This window comes from Carcharodon carcharias, chromosome 18 (assembly GCF_017639515.1).
Source record: "Carcharodon carcharias isolate sCarCar2 chromosome 18, sCarCar2.pri, whole genome shotgun sequence".
Lineage (NCBI taxonomy): Eukaryota > Metazoa > Chordata > Chondrichthyes > Lamniformes > Lamnidae > Carcharodon > Carcharodon carcharias.
The window spans coordinates 26,375,569-26,396,017 of NC_054484.1; the positions used below are offsets into that span (position 1 = coordinate 26,375,569).

General features: G+C 45.5%; 1 protein-coding gene across 3 annotated transcripts in view; it reads left to right on the forward strand.

Annotated features, from left to right (window-relative positions):
• setd4 (SET domain containing 4) overlaps positions 1-16,784 on the forward strand; it is a 57,488-nt gene extending 40,704 nt beyond the window's left edge. For 2 of the 3 annotated variants that reach the window (XM_041211814.1, XM_041211813.1), the window contains exons 9-10: positions 8,367-8,490; positions 16,198-16,784. In XM_041211814.1, the coding sequence (XP_041067748.1) occupies positions 8,367-8,490; positions 16,198-16,335 (262 nt within the window). In that variant the 3' untranslated portion in view covers positions 16,336-16,784. Of the gene's footprint in view, positions 1-8,366; positions 8,491-16,197 lie in introns of those variants that run through there. The other variant, XM_041211815.1, reaches the window with a different exon arrangement.
• Positions 16,785-20,449: the final 3,665 nt, after the last annotated feature.

The following is a 20,449-nucleotide window of genomic DNA, read 5'->3' on the forward strand; positions in this document are numbered from 1 at the left end:
TGGAATGGCTTCACCTACATTAGGGAAGCACATGTGCCCTTACAGAAAGGATAAGTGGAGTGGTGGTGAAAGATTTAACTCAGTTAGAGAGATGCAAGGGGGGAACAGCAAGATATTATTGGCAGGATGGAGGCGTTAATGCTGATGAGAGTTCTTTTCATTAATGCCTGTAACATAAATAAAACAAATGAATTAGAACACAATGGATATAATTTAGTAGGCATTATAGAGACCCCAGAGCATGTTTGGTAGCTGAATATATATTTTATTTGTTTGTGGATTCTGAGTGTTGCTGACAAGGCCAGCATTTATTCCCCATCTCCAACTGAGTGGCTTGCTAAGCCATTTCAGAGGGCATTATGAGTCAACTATGTTGCCTTGGGTCTGGGCCAGACCAGGTAAAGACAGCAGATTCCCTTCCCTAAAGGACATGAGTGAACCAGATAGGTTTTCATGACAATCTGTTAGATTCATGGTCACCATCACTGAGACTGGCTTTTTAATTCCAGAATTATTTAATTAATTGAATTTAAATTCCCCAGCTACTGTGGTGAAATTTAAATACATGTCCCTGAATCTTAGTTCAGTCCTCTGGATTACAAGTCCAGTAACATAACCACTATGCTACTGTACACCGTGCAAGCATTAGTAGGGAGAGGAAAAACCAGAAAAGGGGTAAAAATGGCAATATTGATAAGGCACAATTACTGCAGTAGAGAAAAGGATGATTGGGTAGTAGAAAAAGTTAATGATCAGCAAATGACAAAAAATTCTAGCCTACAAATTGTCCAATAATATTTATGTATTGGAGGCTTGTATAAATATGGAGATCAGTGGAACCTATGACAAAGACAAAGTAATTGAAATGAGGGACTGTAATTTTCACATAGACTGGGAGAAGGAGTACAGTTAAGATAATAAAGATAATAAATTTCTAAAGTGTATTCGGGGTCTCCTGAAAACAATGGGCAGAATTTGAACTGACAAAGGGAGGCAGGTTCAGTTGCGAGTGGGTGGGAGGTGCGGGGGTGTTATACCCCTGAAAAGTGGCATCGGGTCAGGAACCCCACATGATGCCGCTCACGTTTAGGTCTTGCCCAGGCGGGTTTGTGGGCAAGCAGGAAACCCCCATGCAGCTGTTGCATAAGCCGTTACAATATGCAAATGGTCAAATAATTTTGATCTTAACCCGTGGGGAGTGCTTCTTCAATGAAACTGACAGGCCGGGTAGGCTTTGACCAGTGAAACTGAGGAGCTGCAGCCCTGCCTAGGTGAGGGGCTGGTGCTCACAGCATCTTCTTCCGAGTGTGTGCTCTTACTGCTTGACAGGTAAATTCAAACATCTCGGAATCTAGTTCACCTGTCTCAGCCTTCACTCTGCTTGATCGGCACTTCTCTGCTGTTACCCTTCACTGTGGCATGGGAGCAGCTTATGCAGCTCCATTTTGGACCGCTGATGAGGAATAAGAGAAGCAGGAGCCGCACCAACAGCAGCAGCTGCCTTCTCCTCAGCCACATGCTGCTCCACAAATTGTCTTTCTATGTTTCTATAGGGTATGGGGAGAAAATGGGAGCAGGCTATTGAGTTGGATGATCAGCCATGATCATAATGAATGGCGGAGCAGACTCGAAGGGCTGAATTGCCTACTCCTGCTCCTAGTTTCTATGTTTCCATGTTTCTACAAGATAGAGGGGATGGACTCAGAGATTCAGCTGGGAGGAGGAGAGACCTCCAACACAGAATCTACAGGCAAAGGATCAGCTGGATAGGCATGCGTGAGCCTCAGGAGACTCTAGATTTCACAACAGGCCGCTGCTGAGATCTGCAGACTCCTGGGACAAGACCTTCTTCTCAGTGGACCCATTGCACATTGCCAGTCGCTGTCAAGGCACCTCTCACTGGAGGGTCACCCCCACTGCCCTCCCTCGACCGCTACTGCCTCTTCCCACTCCACCCACTCCCAGATTTCTGCCTCTCCCTGGAGAGAGAAAGCAGAGAGTTACGAATGTTAGAAATGGCTTTTGTGGAGAGGAGGGGAGGACAATGTTTGTGGAGGGTGAGTGTGAGGGAGAATGATGAGGGTGAATCTGAATGTTGGCTGTTCAGATGGGGATGAGAGGTGCTTGGAGGGGGGGATAGAGGAATGAATAGAGCTGCAAGCTGTGTTGTTCTGAGGAGCTTTGTGCAGAGTGTGGGGCTTGGCTCCTGAAAGTGTTATGCCATTTACCTTTCCCACCCTTCCGAGGTGCTGGATCCTCTTGTGCACTCTCTCCAGGTTGGAGGGACCATATTACAGCTGCTCCTGCTGACTTTCTCGGCCTTTACCACACTCAACTGCTTGCTTAGAGAGGCTGGCCTCTTCCACCTGTCCTTGGGAGCCTTCACCTCACTTAGTCCCTCAAGCCGCGCAGCAGGTCCTTCAGGTAAGAATGAGAGACCCATGGGGCAGCCTTCCCAGGTTTCCTCTCTGCTCCTGCCTCAGTAATCCGTGTACAGTTCAATCATCTGAATCCTGCCGGGATCCCATTAATTAGAAATCCTTCCTTTGACAGATTAGACCAATCGTCCTGTTCGCCCTTTCTGGCTGGGAAGCCCACAAGGGGGATGCTAATGATGTGGCCCAGTCCGAAGGCCCCAGCAAAACCCGCTGCAGATTCCAATGGGTTCCTGACCCAAGAACGATCCTGTTCGGCTGGACTTGAGAGTTGAACATCCTGCACAGAATGCTTTGGAACTGACAAAGAAACGCGCCGTATGTAGATTTAGTGATGAATAATCACGGGTTCTTTACAGTGCAGAAGGAGGCCATTGGAACCATCAAGTCTGCACTGGCTCGCTGAAAGAGCAATCCACCTAATCCCACTCCCCTGCTTATCCCTGTAACCTTGCACATTCTTTCTTTTCAGATAGTAATCCAATTCAAGTACCTTGATCAAACCTCCACCATCCTCTCAGAAAGTTTGTTTCAGACTCCAACCACCCTCTGGGTGAAAATATTTTTCCTCACATCATTTTTACTCCTTTTGCTCCATTATTTTGAATCTGTACCCTCTAGTTCTTGATGTATTCTTGAGAGGGAGCAGTTTCTCACTATTTACCCTGTCCATATCCCTTAGGATCTTGAATACCTCTATCAAGTCTTGTCTCAGACCTTCTCTTCTCCAAGGAAAACAGTCCCAACTTCTCCAATCTATTCTCATACAATTGCTTATTCCTGGAATCATTCTTGTGAATCTCCTCTGTACTCTCTCCAGTGCTTTCACATCCTTCCTCAAGTATGGAGCCCAGAACTGGACACAGTACTCCAGATGAGGCCAAACTAGTGTCTTATAGAAAATCAATATGATCTCCTTACTCTTGTATTCAATGCCCCTATTAATAAAACCTAGAATACCATATGCTTTTTTACCTGCGCTCTCAACATGCCCTGCCACCTTCAATGACATATGTACATATACACTGAGGTCCCTTCGTTCCAGCACCTCCTTTAGAGTTTCTCCCTTTATTTTATACTGTCTCTCCATCCTTCCTGCCAAAATGAATCACCTCATACTTCTCTGCATTGAACTTCATCTGTCATTTGTCTGCCGACCCACCGATATGTCTATGTCCTTTTGAAGTTCAAGGCTATCCTCCTCACAGTCGACAATGCTTCCAATCTTTGTATCATCCGCAAATTTTGAAATCATGCCAGAATGTGTGTGCAATCTGATGGTCTTGCAGATAGTGGCCAGAATATTGCTAAATTCAATCAAACTTCGAAAGAATGAGGTCAGTTCGGCTCACATTGAACTGGGTTGAAATGCTAATGGGTAAACGTATAAACAAAAGGTTGGGAAATATTAAAATAAGTATTTGGTGTGATACAACTTCAGTACCTATCCTTAAATGGCAAAGGCTCCACTTGTGAGGACTTATGTTGACAAATGAGGTTAGAGATACAGATGAAGTGTCCTCCAATGCATGTTGTCATTATGCTCCTGGAACCTAGTGACTTTTGGGGTCTCCGCTGTGACTCCATGACATGAGCCTGAGCACTGAGGGTATGCGTGCTGCTGTCAGCCACACAGGAGTAAAACTTTCACAGACTCAAGATGAGGATGTCAGCACTGTCCTCATTGCATCTGGTCACCATTCTCCATGAATCTTGCAACTAAAAGGGCCTCCTGAGTATGCCTGCCTCATCTGACCAGATGAGGCATCCTCACCTTCAAGGACCTCATCACCATCATCCCCTTCGATGTCCTCCTCATTGAAAGGGATGTGCAGCTCTTCTACCTCCTCCTCAGCCAGGTCCTTCCCCCATTGCAGCATCAGGTTGTGTAGTGCACAGCAGACTACGATGATGTGAGACACCCTTGGTGGACTGTACTGCAGTGCACTACCAAATCTGTCGAGGTACCAGAACCTCATTTTCAACATGCCAATTGTTTGCTCCAGCGAGGTCTGGGTTGTGACATGAGCCTCGTTATACTGTCTCTCTTCTGCAACCTGAGGTCGCCTCATGGGTGTCCTCAGCCACGTCCTCTGTACAAGAGGAACCTACCTTGCAGCCTCTGTGGACCTTGGAAGATGTCAGGGATCTGAGACCTGCTAAGGGTGTAGGAGCCATGGACGCTCGCTGGGAATGGTGAGCAGACCTGCAGGATGTGTTTGTGGTGGTCGCCGACCAGTTGAATATTCAGCGAGTGGAAGCCCTTGCGGTTGACGTGGTTTACTGCTTGTGCCACGGAGATCTAAGTGCTATGTGAGTGCAGTCGATGGCACCCTGCACTTGTGTAAAACCAGAGATCTGGGCAAATCCCAGCACTCTTGCTTCCTGGCTTTCCTGATCCCGGGTGAAATGCACAAAGTTTTTACGAAGATGGTGTCCGTGACCTCCTGGATACACTTGTGTTTGGAGGCTTGTGAGATGCTACACTGGTCACCTGTGGAGCCCTGGAAGGAGCCACTGGCATAAAAATTGAGCACCGCAGTCACTTTCACGGCTACTGGCAGTGGATGCCCTCCGTGTCTCCATGGCGCCAAATTCTGCAGCAGGTGGCATATGTGGCCGATCAGTTCCCTAGACATGCGTAGTCTTTGGTGACACTGATTCTCGGTCATCTGCAGGAATGAAAGGTGCCGTCTATAGACCCTGGGTCTAGCCAAGTGTCTGTGAGTGACGGCTCGCTGTGGATCTTCAGCTGCATGCGCAGCAGGCCCTGCCGCCCCTTCAGCTTGAGGGAGTTGCCTCCCTTTGCCGAGCGAGGACCCTCCACCGCTCTTCTTCTCTGCTCCCTGTAAGCCATGAGGCATACGCTAAATCACCAGGCTCCATGATCCTGATGTTCTCCTCCTCCAGGATCAAAGAGAGAGATATGCAGGTTAGCATAAGTTCTAAGAACTTCTCTTGGTTAAGTCTGAAGGCCTCTTCATGCATGTAGGAGAACGCTGTGCAGCTCTCAAAACACTCGAGAGCTTGACACCGTCCAGGACAAAGCAGCCCGCTTGATTGACACCACATCCACAAACATTCACTCCCTCCATCACCGATGCACAGTAGCAGCAGTGTGTACCGTCTACAAGATGCACTGCAGGAATTCACTGAGGCTCCTTAGGCAGCACCTTTCAAACCCATGACTGCTACCATCTAGAAGGACATGGGCAGCAGATACATGGGAACACCACCACCTGGAGGTTCCTCTCCAAGTCACTCACCATCCTGACTTGGAAATATATCGCTGTTCCTTCACTGTCGCTGGGTCAAAATCCTGGAACTCCCTCCCTAACAGCACTGTGGGTGTACCTACACCACATGGACTGCAGCAGTTCAAGAAGGCAGCTCACCACCACCTTCCCAAGGGCAGCAAGGGATGGGCAATAAATGCTAGCCAGCGAAGCCCACATCCTGTGGATGAATTAATAAAAAAAAATTGGTGGCCAGTGTGTAGTGCACTCATTGGCTGTCTGAAACCCCACCCACCTCTGCCCTACTCCACCTGACCGATTGGCGGCAGCTTCGCCCACTGGACTGCATGCTGTGCTCTCAGCTCAGGCACAGGCATTCTCCTAACCCACACTGCAAGGCTGCGCTGTTAGCTTGATCCATGATGGATACTGGTCCAAACCTTAAGAAAGACATTGCAAAGGGGCTGCGAGCACCTCCACCAGTGACTGCTCCATGGCTACCTTTCGCAAGGGGATTTTACAACGTGCTCAGTTGGTCAGTTGCTCTGCTGTGGCCTAAAACGCACATTAATTTGCAGTCTGTGCCCGAGGGGGGTGAAAGGTTCTGGAGCATTTGGTGGCACATTTATGCTTTTGCGTTGCCTGAGTGGGCAGAAAAGCTTCAGAGGCCCGACTCCCAGCGTGTCAATGGAGCTGCAGCTGAACGGTCCGAGCTGTGGAAGAACGCTCACTTTAGAAAATCTTTCCAAGTGCCTGGCCGCTTCCCTCCCCACCCCCCTCCCCACTCCCCAGCATGTGCTTGTGTGCTTGCTTGGGGCTGTGCTGCTGAGCCGTCCACACCCCGGTCTGACCCTCATTGGAGCCCTTGCCCTGGCATCGCACTGAAAGCCAGCTGTGCAAAAGCGACTTGCCTGTGCCACCTGCCCCCAGCCAAATGCGCACTGCCTCTCCCTTGACGTCCTACAGGCGATGTTCGCCAAGCGCCGCTGAAGGTTGTGCCCGCTCGCCACCGAGTTTCCCTCGAAGTTCAGGTCGCCAGGTACACGCCTTTTTAAAGGCAGTCACGAAGCACACAGTTCTGAAGTCACGCCGACGTGGGCAGTAAATTTGATGTGGGAGGGGGTGATTCCGGCAAGCCGGGCTAATAACGAGATACTAAAGTACTGAAATTAAGTTCCTGACGTGCGGCAGAGGGAAACGCAGCCCACCATTGACAGGTGGAGCGGGCAATCGCAAGTTAATTTCATGGTGGCATGAAACGGATTTTTGGCCTTCTCGCTATATTGCCATTGGCCCCCTCCCCCGTCCGCCATGATGCCCGAAGCCAACAGGACAGGATGATTCCGCCCATAGTCTCAAACTGAAAGAAACGGCCTATACAAATGCAAGGCAAAATAGAACTCCAGCTGGCTAGGGGGGCTATAAAAAGCAGCAAAGGGATACAAAGAAAGCAATAAGATCTGCAAAAAGAAATGAGAAAAAACATGTAAAGGATATCAAAGCTAACAGCAGAAGTTTTTAAAGAAAAAATATTAAGCGAAAGAGAATAGTAAAGGGGAATGGAGCTTGTTAAAGACAGGTGCCAGCAGAACTATAATGAATAATAAGAAAATGATGTATTGGCTAAATAAGTCATTGATCACAGTGGACAAAGAGGGAAAATACTAGCAGTATAAGGGAACCTAAAGTAGATCAATGGGAGGAACTTAGTTTGACTTGGAGGTGTCCATATATACAAATCATCTAAGGCTGGTGCACAGATGCAGAAAGGAATTAAAATGTCTAATAAAACGTTGGCCTCTGTATGAAGGAAATTGGATTTCTAAAGTGAAGAAATTATATTTCAATTGTGCAGAGCCTTGTTCAGAACCCATCTGGAGGATTGCATTCAGTTTTGGGTATGAACCTCAGGAAATATCTATTTGTAGATTCATCAGAATGTTGTTAAGGCTTAAAGGGTCCAATAATGACAGCAGGCTATATAAACATGGCTTGAGCTTAGAAGGCCTGAGGGGTGATCTAACTGAGTGATTTAAAATGGTAAGGAAATTTGATAGGGTAGAGACAGAGAAACTACTTCCTCTGGTGGGGTATCAAGAACAGGATGGGGTTAATTTTAAAATTAGAGATAGGCATTTAGGAGTGAAATCAGCAAGCACTCCTTTTGCTTAAAGGGTGTTGGAAATCTGGAACTTCCTTTCCCCCAAAAAGACTGTGGAGGATGGGCCAATTGAAAATTTCAGGACTAATTGATCGCTTTTTTATTAAGGATATCCAGGGATGTGGGATAAAGGTAGGTAAATGGAGATGAGATACAGAAGAGCCATTTTCTAATTGAATAGCAGAATAGACTAGAGTGGCTGAAAGTTCAGCTGCTGTTCAGTTGTTTTGTCCTTTCATTGTAACTGGGCAAATTTCCTACTGAACATCATTGTGGGAACATCATGACCACAAAGACTGCAGTGGTTTAAGGAGAAGCACCGTTACCATTCCCACTTCATCGTGGCTAGGAATGGTAAATATGCTTTGCTAGCCCTGCTTATGAGCCGAGAACAAATGTGAAAACGTTACATTGAGAGCCTGGTGGGAGAATTCAAAATACTTCATGTTGATAGAATGGTGTAAGAGAGAAACTTGCTACTGAAACTCTGAGAGGATGGTGAAAATTGAATTATTGATTCTTTCTGCCCTGTAGTTTAAGGAGAAAGAACATCTTGGTTGGTCTGCCTGTCTCTGCTGAAAATGAATGGAGCAGTCTGGAACTCGCAGAAAAACTCTGTTTCCATCTTATCAGTGAAAACCAGAAGGTGATGCATGAAGTGAGTATTCTTATACCTTGTGGTGTTTCACTTTGCTTTATGGGATCCTTAGTTTTCTAAGTCGAGGCATAGGGTACAAAAACAAACAAGCAAGTTATGCTAAGCATCTGTAAAACCCTGTTTAAGCTCCAACTGGAGTGTTGTGTCGTGTCCTGTCCTGGCCATCACTGTATCACTGTTTAGGGAAGATGTAAACACTGTGGAGAGGTTGCAGAAGACATTTACCAGAATGATGCCTGGGATGAGGGACTTCAGTTATGTGGAGATACTTGAGAAGCTGAGATTGGTTACCTTAGAACAGAGAAGGTGGTGAAGATTTAATAGATGTTTTCAAAATTATGAGGGGTCTTGACGAGAATCAGTAAGAAAAAGCTGTTCCCATTGACATTAACCGGAGGACACAGATTTGTTTTTATTCATTTATGGATTGTGGCTTTGCTGGTTAGCCCAGCATTTCATGCCCAGCTCTAATTGCCCTTGAGAAGGTGGTGGTGAGCTGCCTTCTTGAACCACTGAAGTCCCTGTGGTGTAGGTTGTTAGGGAAGGAGTTCCAGGATGTTGACCCAGCGACAGTGAAGGAACGGTGATATATTTCCAAGCCAGGATGGTGTGTGATTTGGAGGGGAACTTCCAGGTGTTGGTGTTCCCATGTGTCTGCTGCCCTTTTCCTTCTAGGTAGTAGTGGTCGTGTCTTTGGTCATGGGTTTAGAAGGTGCTGTTTAAGGAACCTTGGTGAGTTCCTGCAATGTATCTTGTAGATGGTACACACTGCTGCTACTGTTTGTTGGTGGTGGAAGGAGTGAATGTTTGTGGATGGGATGCCAATCAAGTGGGCTTCTTAGGTATTGTTGGAACTACACTCACCAAGGCAAGTGGAGAGTATTCCATCACACTCCTGAACTATGCCTTGTAGATGGTGGACAGCCTTTGTGGAGTCCAGAGGTGAATTACTCATTGCAGGATTCCTAGCCTCTGACCTGCTCTTGTAGCCAAGGTATTGTTATGGCTAGTCCAGTTCAGTTTCTGGTCATTGGTAATCCCCAAGATGTTGATAGCGGGGATTCAGTTATAGTAATGCCATTATACGTCAAGGGGCAATGGTTAAATCCTCTCTTGTTGGAGGTGGTTATTGTCTGACACTTGTATGGCTTGAATGTTACTTGCCACTTGTCAGCCGAAGCCTGGATGTTGTCCAGGTCTTGCCACATTTGGACATGGACTGCTTCAGTATCTGAGGAGTCGCAAATGGTGCTGAACATTGTGCAATCATCAGCGAACAACCTCTCACCTGACCTTATGATGGAAGGAAGGTCATTGATGAAGCGGCTGAATATATTTGGGCCGAGGATAGTAACCTGAGGAGCTCCTGTAGTGATGTCCTGGAACTGAGATGTTTGACCTCCAACAACCACAACCATCTTCCCTTATGCTAGATATGACTCCAACCAGCGGAGAGTTTTCACACTGATTTCCATTGTCTCCAGTTTTGCTAGGGCTCCTTGATGCCGCACTTGGTCAAATGCTGCCTTGATGTCAAGAGCAGTCACTCTCACCTCACCTCGGGAGTTGAGCTCCTTTGTCCATGTTTGAACCAAGGCTGTAATGAGGTCGAGAGCTGATTGCCCTTGACGGAACCCAAACTGAGCATCAGCGACCAGGTTATGGCTAAGCAAGTGCCGCTTGATAACAGTGTTGATGACCCCTTCCATTACTTTACTGATGATCGAGAGTAGACTAATGGGGTGGTAATTGGCTGGTTTGGATTTGTCCAGCTTTTGGTGGACAGGACATACCTAGGCAATTTTCTACATAGCTGCATAGATGCCAGTGTTGTAGCTGTACTGGAACAGCTTGGCTAGGGACACGGCAAATTTTGGAGCACACATTTTCAGTACTATTGCTGAAATGTTGTCAGGGCCCATAGCTTTTGCAGTATCCAGTGCCTTCAGCTGCTTCTTAACATCATGTGGAGTAAATTGAATTGGCTGAAGCCTGGCATCTGTGATGCTGGGGACCTCCGGAGGCGGCCGAGATGGATCATCCACTCGGCACTTCTGGCTGAAGATTGTTGCGACTGCTTCAACCTTATCTTTTGCACTGATGTGCTGGGCCCCTCCATCATTGGGGATATTTGTGGAGCCTCCTCCTCCAGTGAGTTGTTTAATTGTCCACCACCATTCACGACTGGATGTGGCAGGACTGCAGAGCTTAGGTCTGAACCGTTGGTTGTGGGATTGCTTGGCTCTGTCTCTTGCTTGCTGTATATGCTGTTTAACACGCAAGTAGTCCCGTGTTGTAGCTTCACCAGGTTGACACCTCGTTTTTAGGTATGCCCGCTGCTGCTTCTGGCATGCCCTCCTGCACTCTTCATTGCCAGGTAGTAATGGTAGAATGGGGGATATGCCAGGCCATGTGGTTACAGATTGTAGTTGAATACAAGTCTGCTGCTGCTGATGGTCTACAGCGCCTCATGGTTGCCCAGTCTTGAGTTGCTAGATCTGTTTAAAATCTATCACATAGGACAGGGTGGTAGTGCCACACAACACGATGGAGGATATCCCCATTGTGAAGATGGGTCTTGGTCTCCACAAGGATTGTGCAGTGGTCACTCCTACCCATACTGCCATGGGCAGATGCATCTGCTGTAGGCAGGTTGGTGAGGCTGAGGTCAAGTATGCTTTTTCCTCTTGTTGATTCCCTCCAGCATCTGCCGCAGATCCAGTCTAGCAGCTATGTCATTTAGGGCTTGGTCAGTAGTGGTGCTACCGAGCCACTCTTGATGATGGACGTTGAAGTTCCCCACCCAGAGTACATTGTGTCCTTGCCACCCTCAGTGCTTTCTCCAAGTGGAAGAGCACTGATTCATCAGCTGGGAGAGGGTGGTATGTGGTAATCAGCAGGTTTCCTTGCCCATATTTGACCTGATGCCATGAGACTTCATGGGATCCTAAGTTGATGTTGAGGACTCCCAGGGCAACTCCCTTCCGACTATACACTATTGTGCTGCCACCTCTACTGGGTCTGTCCTGCCCATGGGACGTGACATACCCAGGGATGGTGATGCTGGTGTCTGGGACGTGACCTGTAAGGTATGATTCCATGAGTATGACTATGTTGGGCTGTTGCTTGACTGGTCTGTGAGACAGCTCTCCCAATTTTGGCACAAGTCCCCAGATATTAGGTGGATTTTGCAGGGTCGACACAGCTGAGTTTGTTGTTGTCATTTCTGGTGCCTAGGTCAGTGCTAGGTGGTCTGTTCGGTTTCATCCCTTTTTTATTGGCTTTTTAGCAGTTGGATACAACTGAGTGACTTGCTAGGCCATTTCAGAGGCAGTTAAGAGTCAACCACATTGCTGTGGGTCTGGAGTCACATGAAAGCCAGACCAGGTAAGGTTGGCAGATTTCCTTCCCTAAAGGACATTAATGAACTAGATGGGTTTTTACAACGATCAACAATGGTTTCATGGTCACCAGAGGGAAGATGACGTGAATTTTTTTATGCAGCAAGCTGTTATGATCTGGAATGTATTGCCTGAAAGGATGTAGGAAGCAAACTCAATGGTAACTTTCAAAACGGAATTGGTTATATTCTTGAAAAGAAAAATTTTGCAGGGCTATAAGGAAGTAGTGAGAATTATTGTCAACGAGCTGGCACAGGAATGATGGGCCTCTGTGCTGTAATATTTTATGATTACTAGTATATATTAAAATGACCTGGCTCTGTAGCCACCTAGACAATTCAATATTGCAACAGTTTCATAATTTTTTTCCAATGATAAATTGCATTCCAGAGGTCAGTTCAGTGCATTGCAATGAAGCTAATTTTCTCTTGAATATAAAAATAGATTTGAAACCAGTGAAAGTGTTCCTCCATGTACAAAGCTGCCCAGTATATTTGTTGTCCCAATGTGAATGCCACACTTGAAAGATTTACTTTCTATTATTCCCCAGCTTTCCAGAACGTGTGGACTCTTGCTCGTGTTTAGCTCCACAGACACCAGCCCATGTAGCCATCCTTCATGACTTTAGTATTGCAACTGAATTGATCCTGTGCTCCTTCAGTGCCCAGACGTGTGCAGCAATCTTAAAATATTTCAGCACACATCAATGGATAATGGTCAAGAGCAAGAACCCTGGCTGAACACCCTTCTCCCAAACTCAAGGCATTCTGGCTAAACTGATACTCTCACCGACTGTCAGCTACAGGCCAGCGGTGAAATCTGGGCTCAGTATCACACCAGGGCCAGGGCATTTAGGATGGTTGTGTTTGCTTTCCATCATCTGAAGAGTCAGTGGGGCACACATCCAATGATCATTAATTGGCTGGAGGCGGGACTTCTGCCCCTCACTCGGGAGGAAGCCCCACCTCAGAGAGCTGTCGGTCAATCTGATTGGCCAGCAGCTCTCTAGTCTCTGTAGCGCCGAAGTTGCAGTGGTCAGGACCGGGATTGCAAGCAATCCCCAGAGCCTAACTTCTGAGAGGCCAGGACCAGGTAAGTTTAGGGATTCTTCAGGCAGGGAGGGGAGTGAGGCCTCGGGGTGGTGGAAAGAGGGGGACTAAGGTGTCAGTGGAGAGGCCGGGTGGGCAAGGAGGACCTGCGGTTACGGGACCTTAAGGGGTGATGGGGGGGGTGGCGCCGAATGTTTAATGGGGTCTACTGATGGAGGTGCCACCTCGTCTTCTCACACGAGGCCTTCAGGCTACCCCCATACCCCAGAACTCCTGCTGCCAGCTGAAAATTGAGGCTGGGTGGGAAACGGCCCTGAAGTGGTCAATAATTGGCCACTTATGGGCCTCAATTGAAGTGCTGGCAGGCCAGCCTAGGCCTTGACCACCCCAGCGTGAAATTGCGGAGAACCCCACCCCCTCAAAATCACCCATCTCTCTCCGCCCCCCACAAACCTGCTGGATGGAGAGGGTAAAATTGTGCCCCAGGTCATTGTGCCTGGGAGCCACTTGTGGAAGAAATTACACTTGGGGCTTTTAAAAGAAATATTTTGACTTAGTTTATGATTTTATCAATTTTTAAATTACAATTCACCCACTACATGAAGGAGTACTTCATGCATCAAACAGTACAATAGACAGAAATGTGTGATGTCCATCGTAACCCAAAATAGTAAGTATAAAAATGCATGAACCTCATATAGAACTGCTTTCAGAAATACCATTTGCTATTTTTAATGGGGTTCTATTCAGTTCAAATTGTTCCATTCAATTCAGCAATGTCACTGCTGACCTCGGCTTGGGACCGGCCACAATGGAGAAGGCTCATTCAGGAAGGCACTGAATACATCAAGGGACTTTGTCGGGAAAGTGCAGGGGTATCGAAGGGAGTGCACAAACCTCCAAACAACCCATCTACCCAATCCTTCAGACACTGTTTTTAAGCGCTTTTTCAACAGAATCTAGCACTTAATTTTTTAGTTTCTCACGATTTGAAAAGTCTCAGAAGCTGTGAGAAGATTCAGTTGTCTGGATTTTACTGAAAAAAACCTGAAGTCTCTGTATTAAATGCAACAAGGTGGTGTTGCGTTCTGCTTGGTTGGAGCCTTGGGCGGTAGATTTTTCAATATTGTCTACTGTAGGTGATTTAACCTCTTCCTTGAGTTCAGAAGCCAAGAATTACGATTGGCACAATCTCACACTAAATCCATCACCTTTTTTGAGAATTTTAAAACAAAAGTTTCAATTAAATCATATAGTTATCCTTCAGATGTTAATTTGAGATAACTGTAGTGATCTTTGACCAAGGTCTTTCTGCTCAGTTCACCGGGACTCTGTCCATCGATATGTATCGTATGCCTTCTTTAAGCGCTTCTTGTTGATACGCATTTTCTGTCTTTCTTGAGTGTTGCTGTGTGAGACTTTTCAAAGGTTTACGTACAGATTATAGTTTTTGATGGAGCTCATGCACAATCCTCTTCTGGATGTGGATTGGTTATTTGGGCGCATGACCAGGTATTGGTTGGCTAACGTCTCCCCAAGTTGTTTTCCATTGGATTAGCCACATAAGGACTCCTCCTTCCTGTCCCGCTGTGATTGTCTTTCTGGTTTCAACTGATTTCCACTGATTTCAACCAGTTTGCTGTGATGAACAGTTCTATTCAATTCAAATTGTTTCATTCGATTCAGCAGAGTCACTGCTGATCCCAGCTTGTGACCGGCCACAATGGAGACGGCTCATTCAGGAAGGCACCGACTACATCAGGTGACTTCGTCAGAACGTACAGAGGTGTCCAAACAACGCAGTAACCTAATCTTTTGAGTACCACCTGTCCTGCATATGGCAGAGCCTGCAGATCACGCACTGAACTTGCCCGCCATCTCAGAAACCATCGAACGGGAGTGGAAGCAAGTCAGCCAGTCCTGAAGGAGTGCCTCAGGAGGCCATCATTGCAATTAATAAGTATCAACGTAGTCCCGTTTCCACAGTAACACTGCTCAGAACTCGTAGACGGTCCATTTTAACCCTTTCCTTACACTACTGTGTTTAAGCAGTTTTCAGTCTAAAGTTAATAGATTAGGAGTAGTGTTTCACAATGTGCATCAAAACCAGAATCCACATTGCTGATGTCCAGTCCTGGTTTTGCATGTCAGTGATACAGATCTCCTTAAATGCTGCTTCCACTAATTGAGAACTGGCATGAGGTGAAATCATAATTTACTGAAAATAGAGAGAACACAAGGAGAGCAGAGACTGCCAGAGAGGAGTTAGAAAAATTGCAGGGAATTGTCAGTCTGCCAGAAAGATGGCCAAAGTAATTGAAGAAAAATGGTCTCTTTATATCGAAGCTTCATCGTGTCTGCAATTTCTGCACTGTATCCAACAGCAATTGCAGGAATGAGACCAGAGATGTTTTTATCAGAGTGCTGACTCTTCTCTTTGCTCCCCTCCCAAAGTTGGCAAATGTTGATTGCTTTCTGTGCCTAATTGGCTTCCAAATGAAGCTCAAGATCCTGAATGACTTTATAAGTAATGTCTGTGAACTAGAAAATTATTTGTTTTTTTATTACACTCTGAGCAATTCATTTTAAGAAGATAGTTGAGAAGCCACCAGATTACAATGTGCACCTAACAAAGCCCTGAAGTTTCAATTTACTTTCCATAGTTTGAGCAGGAACCATTAAGCAGTATGTTGATGGCTAATGAGCATGGAGTAGGAATGTGTGTGTTCTCCTGATCTCAGGCAACCTGTTTTGGGGATGGGTGGAGAGACAAGAGGAAAATGTTGCCCAAAAGAGGAAAACAGGAGCGTCAGTGAACCTGTGCAATGCTTGAGCATGATCCAGCAGTGAACTGAAGAGTAACATTGTCAAGAACCCAGACATTGGTGCTTGTTCATGCTCTTAGCCTGAAAATGGCTTTGAATGTATGGGAAATGCAGGTGGTGAAAAAAAAAAGGCAAATAATATGTGGATGGTTATGCTCAGTAAACAGAGCTGAGGTTACTTGAAATCCACGTTGCCTTTTTAACAAGTACATATAATTGAACCAAAAATGTTGAAAATGCTTTTGCTGGCTAAACTGATGGTGAACTTTACTTCTCTGTTCTTCACATCTGTCGTTTAGAATGCTAGGACTGCCCGGTGCATTTCTGAAATTGTATTGACAGGATTGTCTGACCAATTTATGGGGTTGACAGGATTATTTATTTGAATGGCCTGGATTTCAATAGATTTTTTTTTTGTTGTCCTCTTTTCAGATTTCCAAACTATTGCACGAAATAGCTGACCTTTCAGAACAGCTGGAGTTGGTGGCAACACTGCGAAGAGAAGAACTGAAGATATTGCAAGCTTCAGCTGAAGTATTGCAAAATATGAGGTTTGCTACTCCCAGATGATAATTGGAATGCAGACCACTGGCAATATTCCCTGTTGCTTGAGCAATGAATAGTGATCAGACTTGAACAGCTGTTTGGATCAGGAAAGAGCACATTCATTGTTTGAAACAGTTCATTGTGAATATGTTTACTTTTTAAAATAAAAGGTTTGTATGGCAAATACTGATGCTGCCATAGTTCATCAGAAACTGGAAAGATGATCTTATAAACCGGACTTGTGAAAACTCCAACAGGTTGAATATCTGGTGTTAGCCTTGCCATTGTAGGGAGGTTGTAAGTGGGAACTTTCCACAGGGCGGGATGGAAAATTTAGAGGGAGTGGTTGTCGCAGTGATCTGGCAGAGTGTGTGGTTCCTCAGATATAAGCTGCTCTTGTGGTTTGATTACATTGAAACCCGTCCAGTGAATTACTACCTTACAACTGGAATAAATTGATAAAAATGAATCTAGCTTAACCATGTATTGTTACTTTCTCTATAATGAAAGTGTTGCCATTTTTATAAATGCTATTTTTCTCATATTTAACAAAATGTACCTGTGTGGCTAAAACTAGGAGACAGAGTTTAAAAATAAGGGGTCTCCCACTTGAGACAGAGATGAGAAGAGAGAAATTTTTTCTCTGAGAGTTGTCATTCTTTGGAACTCTTCTCCCCAGAGAGCGGTGGGGCCAGTGTCAATGAATATTTTTAAGGCAGAGGTAGGTAGATTCTTGACCAATCAGGGAGTCAAAGGTTATCAGGGATAGCTGGAATGTGCAGTTGAGGCCACAAAAAGATCAGCCATGATCTTATTGAATGGCAGAGCAGGCTCAAGGGGCCAAATGGCATACTCCTGCTCCGAGTTAATATCCCTTAATTCATTATGAACATACATACTTACTGTAACCTCGTGTGCTTAAACCTACCAATCAATTGTTGACCAGTTGCATTCTCTTGATGTTTCAAGTTTGTATAGGCAGCAAGTAGTAGAACCACACGGACCTTAAAGTCCTGGTGTGCACTGGTTTACCTGATCTTGGCAATGGGTTTGGTAGGGGACAGTGCCTGCAAAAGTGGTGAAAGCAGATGCACTCGTTAACTTAAAAAGAATTAACGTAGATGTATATTTGAGTTTGCATGGATTTGATGAAAGAACAGTAGGACTATTTTGGATTACTCTTTCAACAAGGCAGCGCAGACACAATGGCATGAGTAGCCTCCTTCTGTGGTGTAAAATTATATAATTCTGTAACTGCAAATGGCCTCTGTACTCTTGTGGTGGGGAGGGGAAAGTGAGCCAGAGTGGCTGCTGCTGAATACTATCCTTAACTCCTGCAGGAAAACATAATTGTTCAGAGTTTGAATGAGGACAGGCACAGCACAGCTGCAGTGCTGTACTCACTCTCAGTCTGAGTGGAGACTGAGTAGTGACTTCACTGGTGAGATACTAGAGACTAGAGCAACAGTTGAATCCTCAGCAAGTAATAATGGCTTCAGGGGAGAAGGGAAGAAAATAGTCAGAATGAAAAACTAGTAACTATCTTTGCTCCCTGGTTATCAACTTTTTATCACAAAGTCTGCACGTTTTGGTTTACGTTCCTCCTCCCCTTGGTGGAATTTAGTCCCACAGAACATCTTGGACATGATGTGGTGTTGCTCCAGGACATCCAAATGAGGAGAGAAAATAAAAGAAATCTCATCAAGGAACAGTGGATAAATGGCACCATCTGACAATGACATAAAAACAAAAAACTACGGATGCTGGAAATCCAAAACAAAAACAATTATCTGGAAAAACTCAGCAGGTCTGGCAGCATCAGCGGAGAAGAGTTGACGTTTCGAGTCCTCGTGACCCTTCAAGAGAACTGAGTGAATATAAGGAGACAGGTGAAATATAAGCTAGTTTAAGGTGGAGTGGGGGTGGGGGTGGGGGGGGGGGGGGTGGTGAGAAGTGGAGGGGTGGTGTGGTTGTAGGGACAAGCAAGCAGTGATAGGAGCAGATAATCAAAAGATGTCACAGACAAAAGAACACAGAGGTGTTGAAGGTGGTAATATATAAATGAATGTGCTAATTAAGAATGGATGGTAGGGCACTCAAGGTACAGCTCTAGTGGGGGTGGGGTGGAAAGGCTAGCAGGGCATAAAAGAATTAAAAATAATGGAAATAGGTGGGAAAAGAAAAATCTATATAAATTGGAAAAAACAAAAGGAAGGGGGAAGAAACAGAAAGGGGGTGGGGATGGAGGAGGAAGTTCAAGATCTAAAGTTGTTGAATTCAATATTCAGTCCGGAAGGCTGTAAAGTGCCTAGTTGGAAGGTGAGGTGCTGTTCCTCCAGTTTACGTTGGGCTTCACTGGAACAATGCAGCAGGCCAAGGACAGACATGTGGGCAAGAGAGCAGGGTGGAGTGTTAAAATGGCAAGTGACGGAGGTATGGGTCATTCTTGCGGACAGACCTAAGGTGTTCTGCAAAGTGGTCACCTAGTTTACGTTTGGTCTCTCCAATGTAGAGGAGACCACATTGGGAGCAACGAGTAGACTATGTTGGGGGAAATGCAAGTGAAATGCTGCTTCACTTGAAAGGAGTGTTTGGGCCCTTGGACGGTGAGGAGAGAGAAAATGAAGGGGCAGGTGTTACATCTTTTGCGTGGGCATGGGGAGGTGCCATAGGTGGGGGTTGTGGAGTAGGGGGTGATGGAGGAGTGGACCAGGGTGTCCTGGAGGGAATGATCCCTACGGAATGCCGACAGGGGGAATGAAGGGAAGATGTGTTTGGTGGTGGCATCATGCTGGAGTTGGCGGAAATGGCGGAGGATGATCCTTTGAATACGGAGGCTGGTGGGGTGATAAGTGAGGACAATGGGGACCCTATCATGTTTCCGGGAGGGAGGAGAAGGCGTGAGGGCGGATGCGCGGGAGATGGGCCGGTTGAGGGCCCTGTCAACCTCTGACAATGACACCAGTCATATGTATGAGGAAACTACCAGGTCCAAGTCTCGTTCTATATTGTGAGAGTTGATAGCTTGGAAGGTGAGAGAGGTAGGGGGTGCTGATGGAAGAGATTGTTAAAGGTGGCCACCTACAGAAGGGCAAAACAACCATGGTTCCTACTTCTGATCGCTATCCAGTGACACCAGCTGTTAAGTGAGTAGGTGGATGGCAGATCAAGACAAGATTAAACACAACTCTTATGTTGCACTGTTGAACATGTTGCCAAAACTACTGGTTAGAGTCAAGATAAGATGAAAATGACATTTGGACGAAGAAGAAAGCCAATGCTGGCACTGTGCCTTAGCTAAAATGAGTACTTTCTAAGAGGAATGTTGGAAAAAAAGTAATTTTAAAAAGTATACTGAATGAATACACAAGCTCTAATAAAAAGTTTTTTTTTTTAAACAATTTAACATAACTTCCATTAATGATCAATATGTCCAAGTTCAGTTTTCATTTAATGCTACTTTTCCCTTGTTTTCTGCACTGTGGCTGCATTAGATTACTACAGTACATTTTAGGATGATAGGATATTTGACTGTGACAGACAAGTTCAATTGTGTTCTTACTATTACATACAATCCAGCAATTCCAACAGGAAAAACTGTGCAATTGAAAGTAGATTCTTTTCCACCCTGCACACCTACAACCAGCTCCATCAAGATCTGTCAATTCAACACAGCAGATAGATTTTACGAGACCTTCCTCGATCATATAACTTATCACCATTTTGTGCAGTTGAGTTACTAATACTAATTGACTTACTAAGCCAAATGGTATTTTTTTTTTAAACACAATCTTATCCTGGTTCCAAATTTCAGCATAACTAAAGTGCACAGTGCACATGGAACAATGGAATAAGGGAAAGTATGTCAATTCACTTAGCATTATAAATATCTCCGGCTCTGAATACAGAACAGGATTTCCAGAATCATACACTACAGCCTGAAATGTCCAGTCAGGAAAGTTAAAGATTGAATTTTACTGTGAATTAATGCTCCATTGCCAGCTATTCTGTTATTTTGAGAAACTATCCACTAACACTATATTAAGTTGTGAAGAAATGCTAAGCAACAGGAAAATTACTGGTCCTCTTCCAATGGTGCTATTTACAGATCTGGCACAGGGACACAATAAACAGCTAG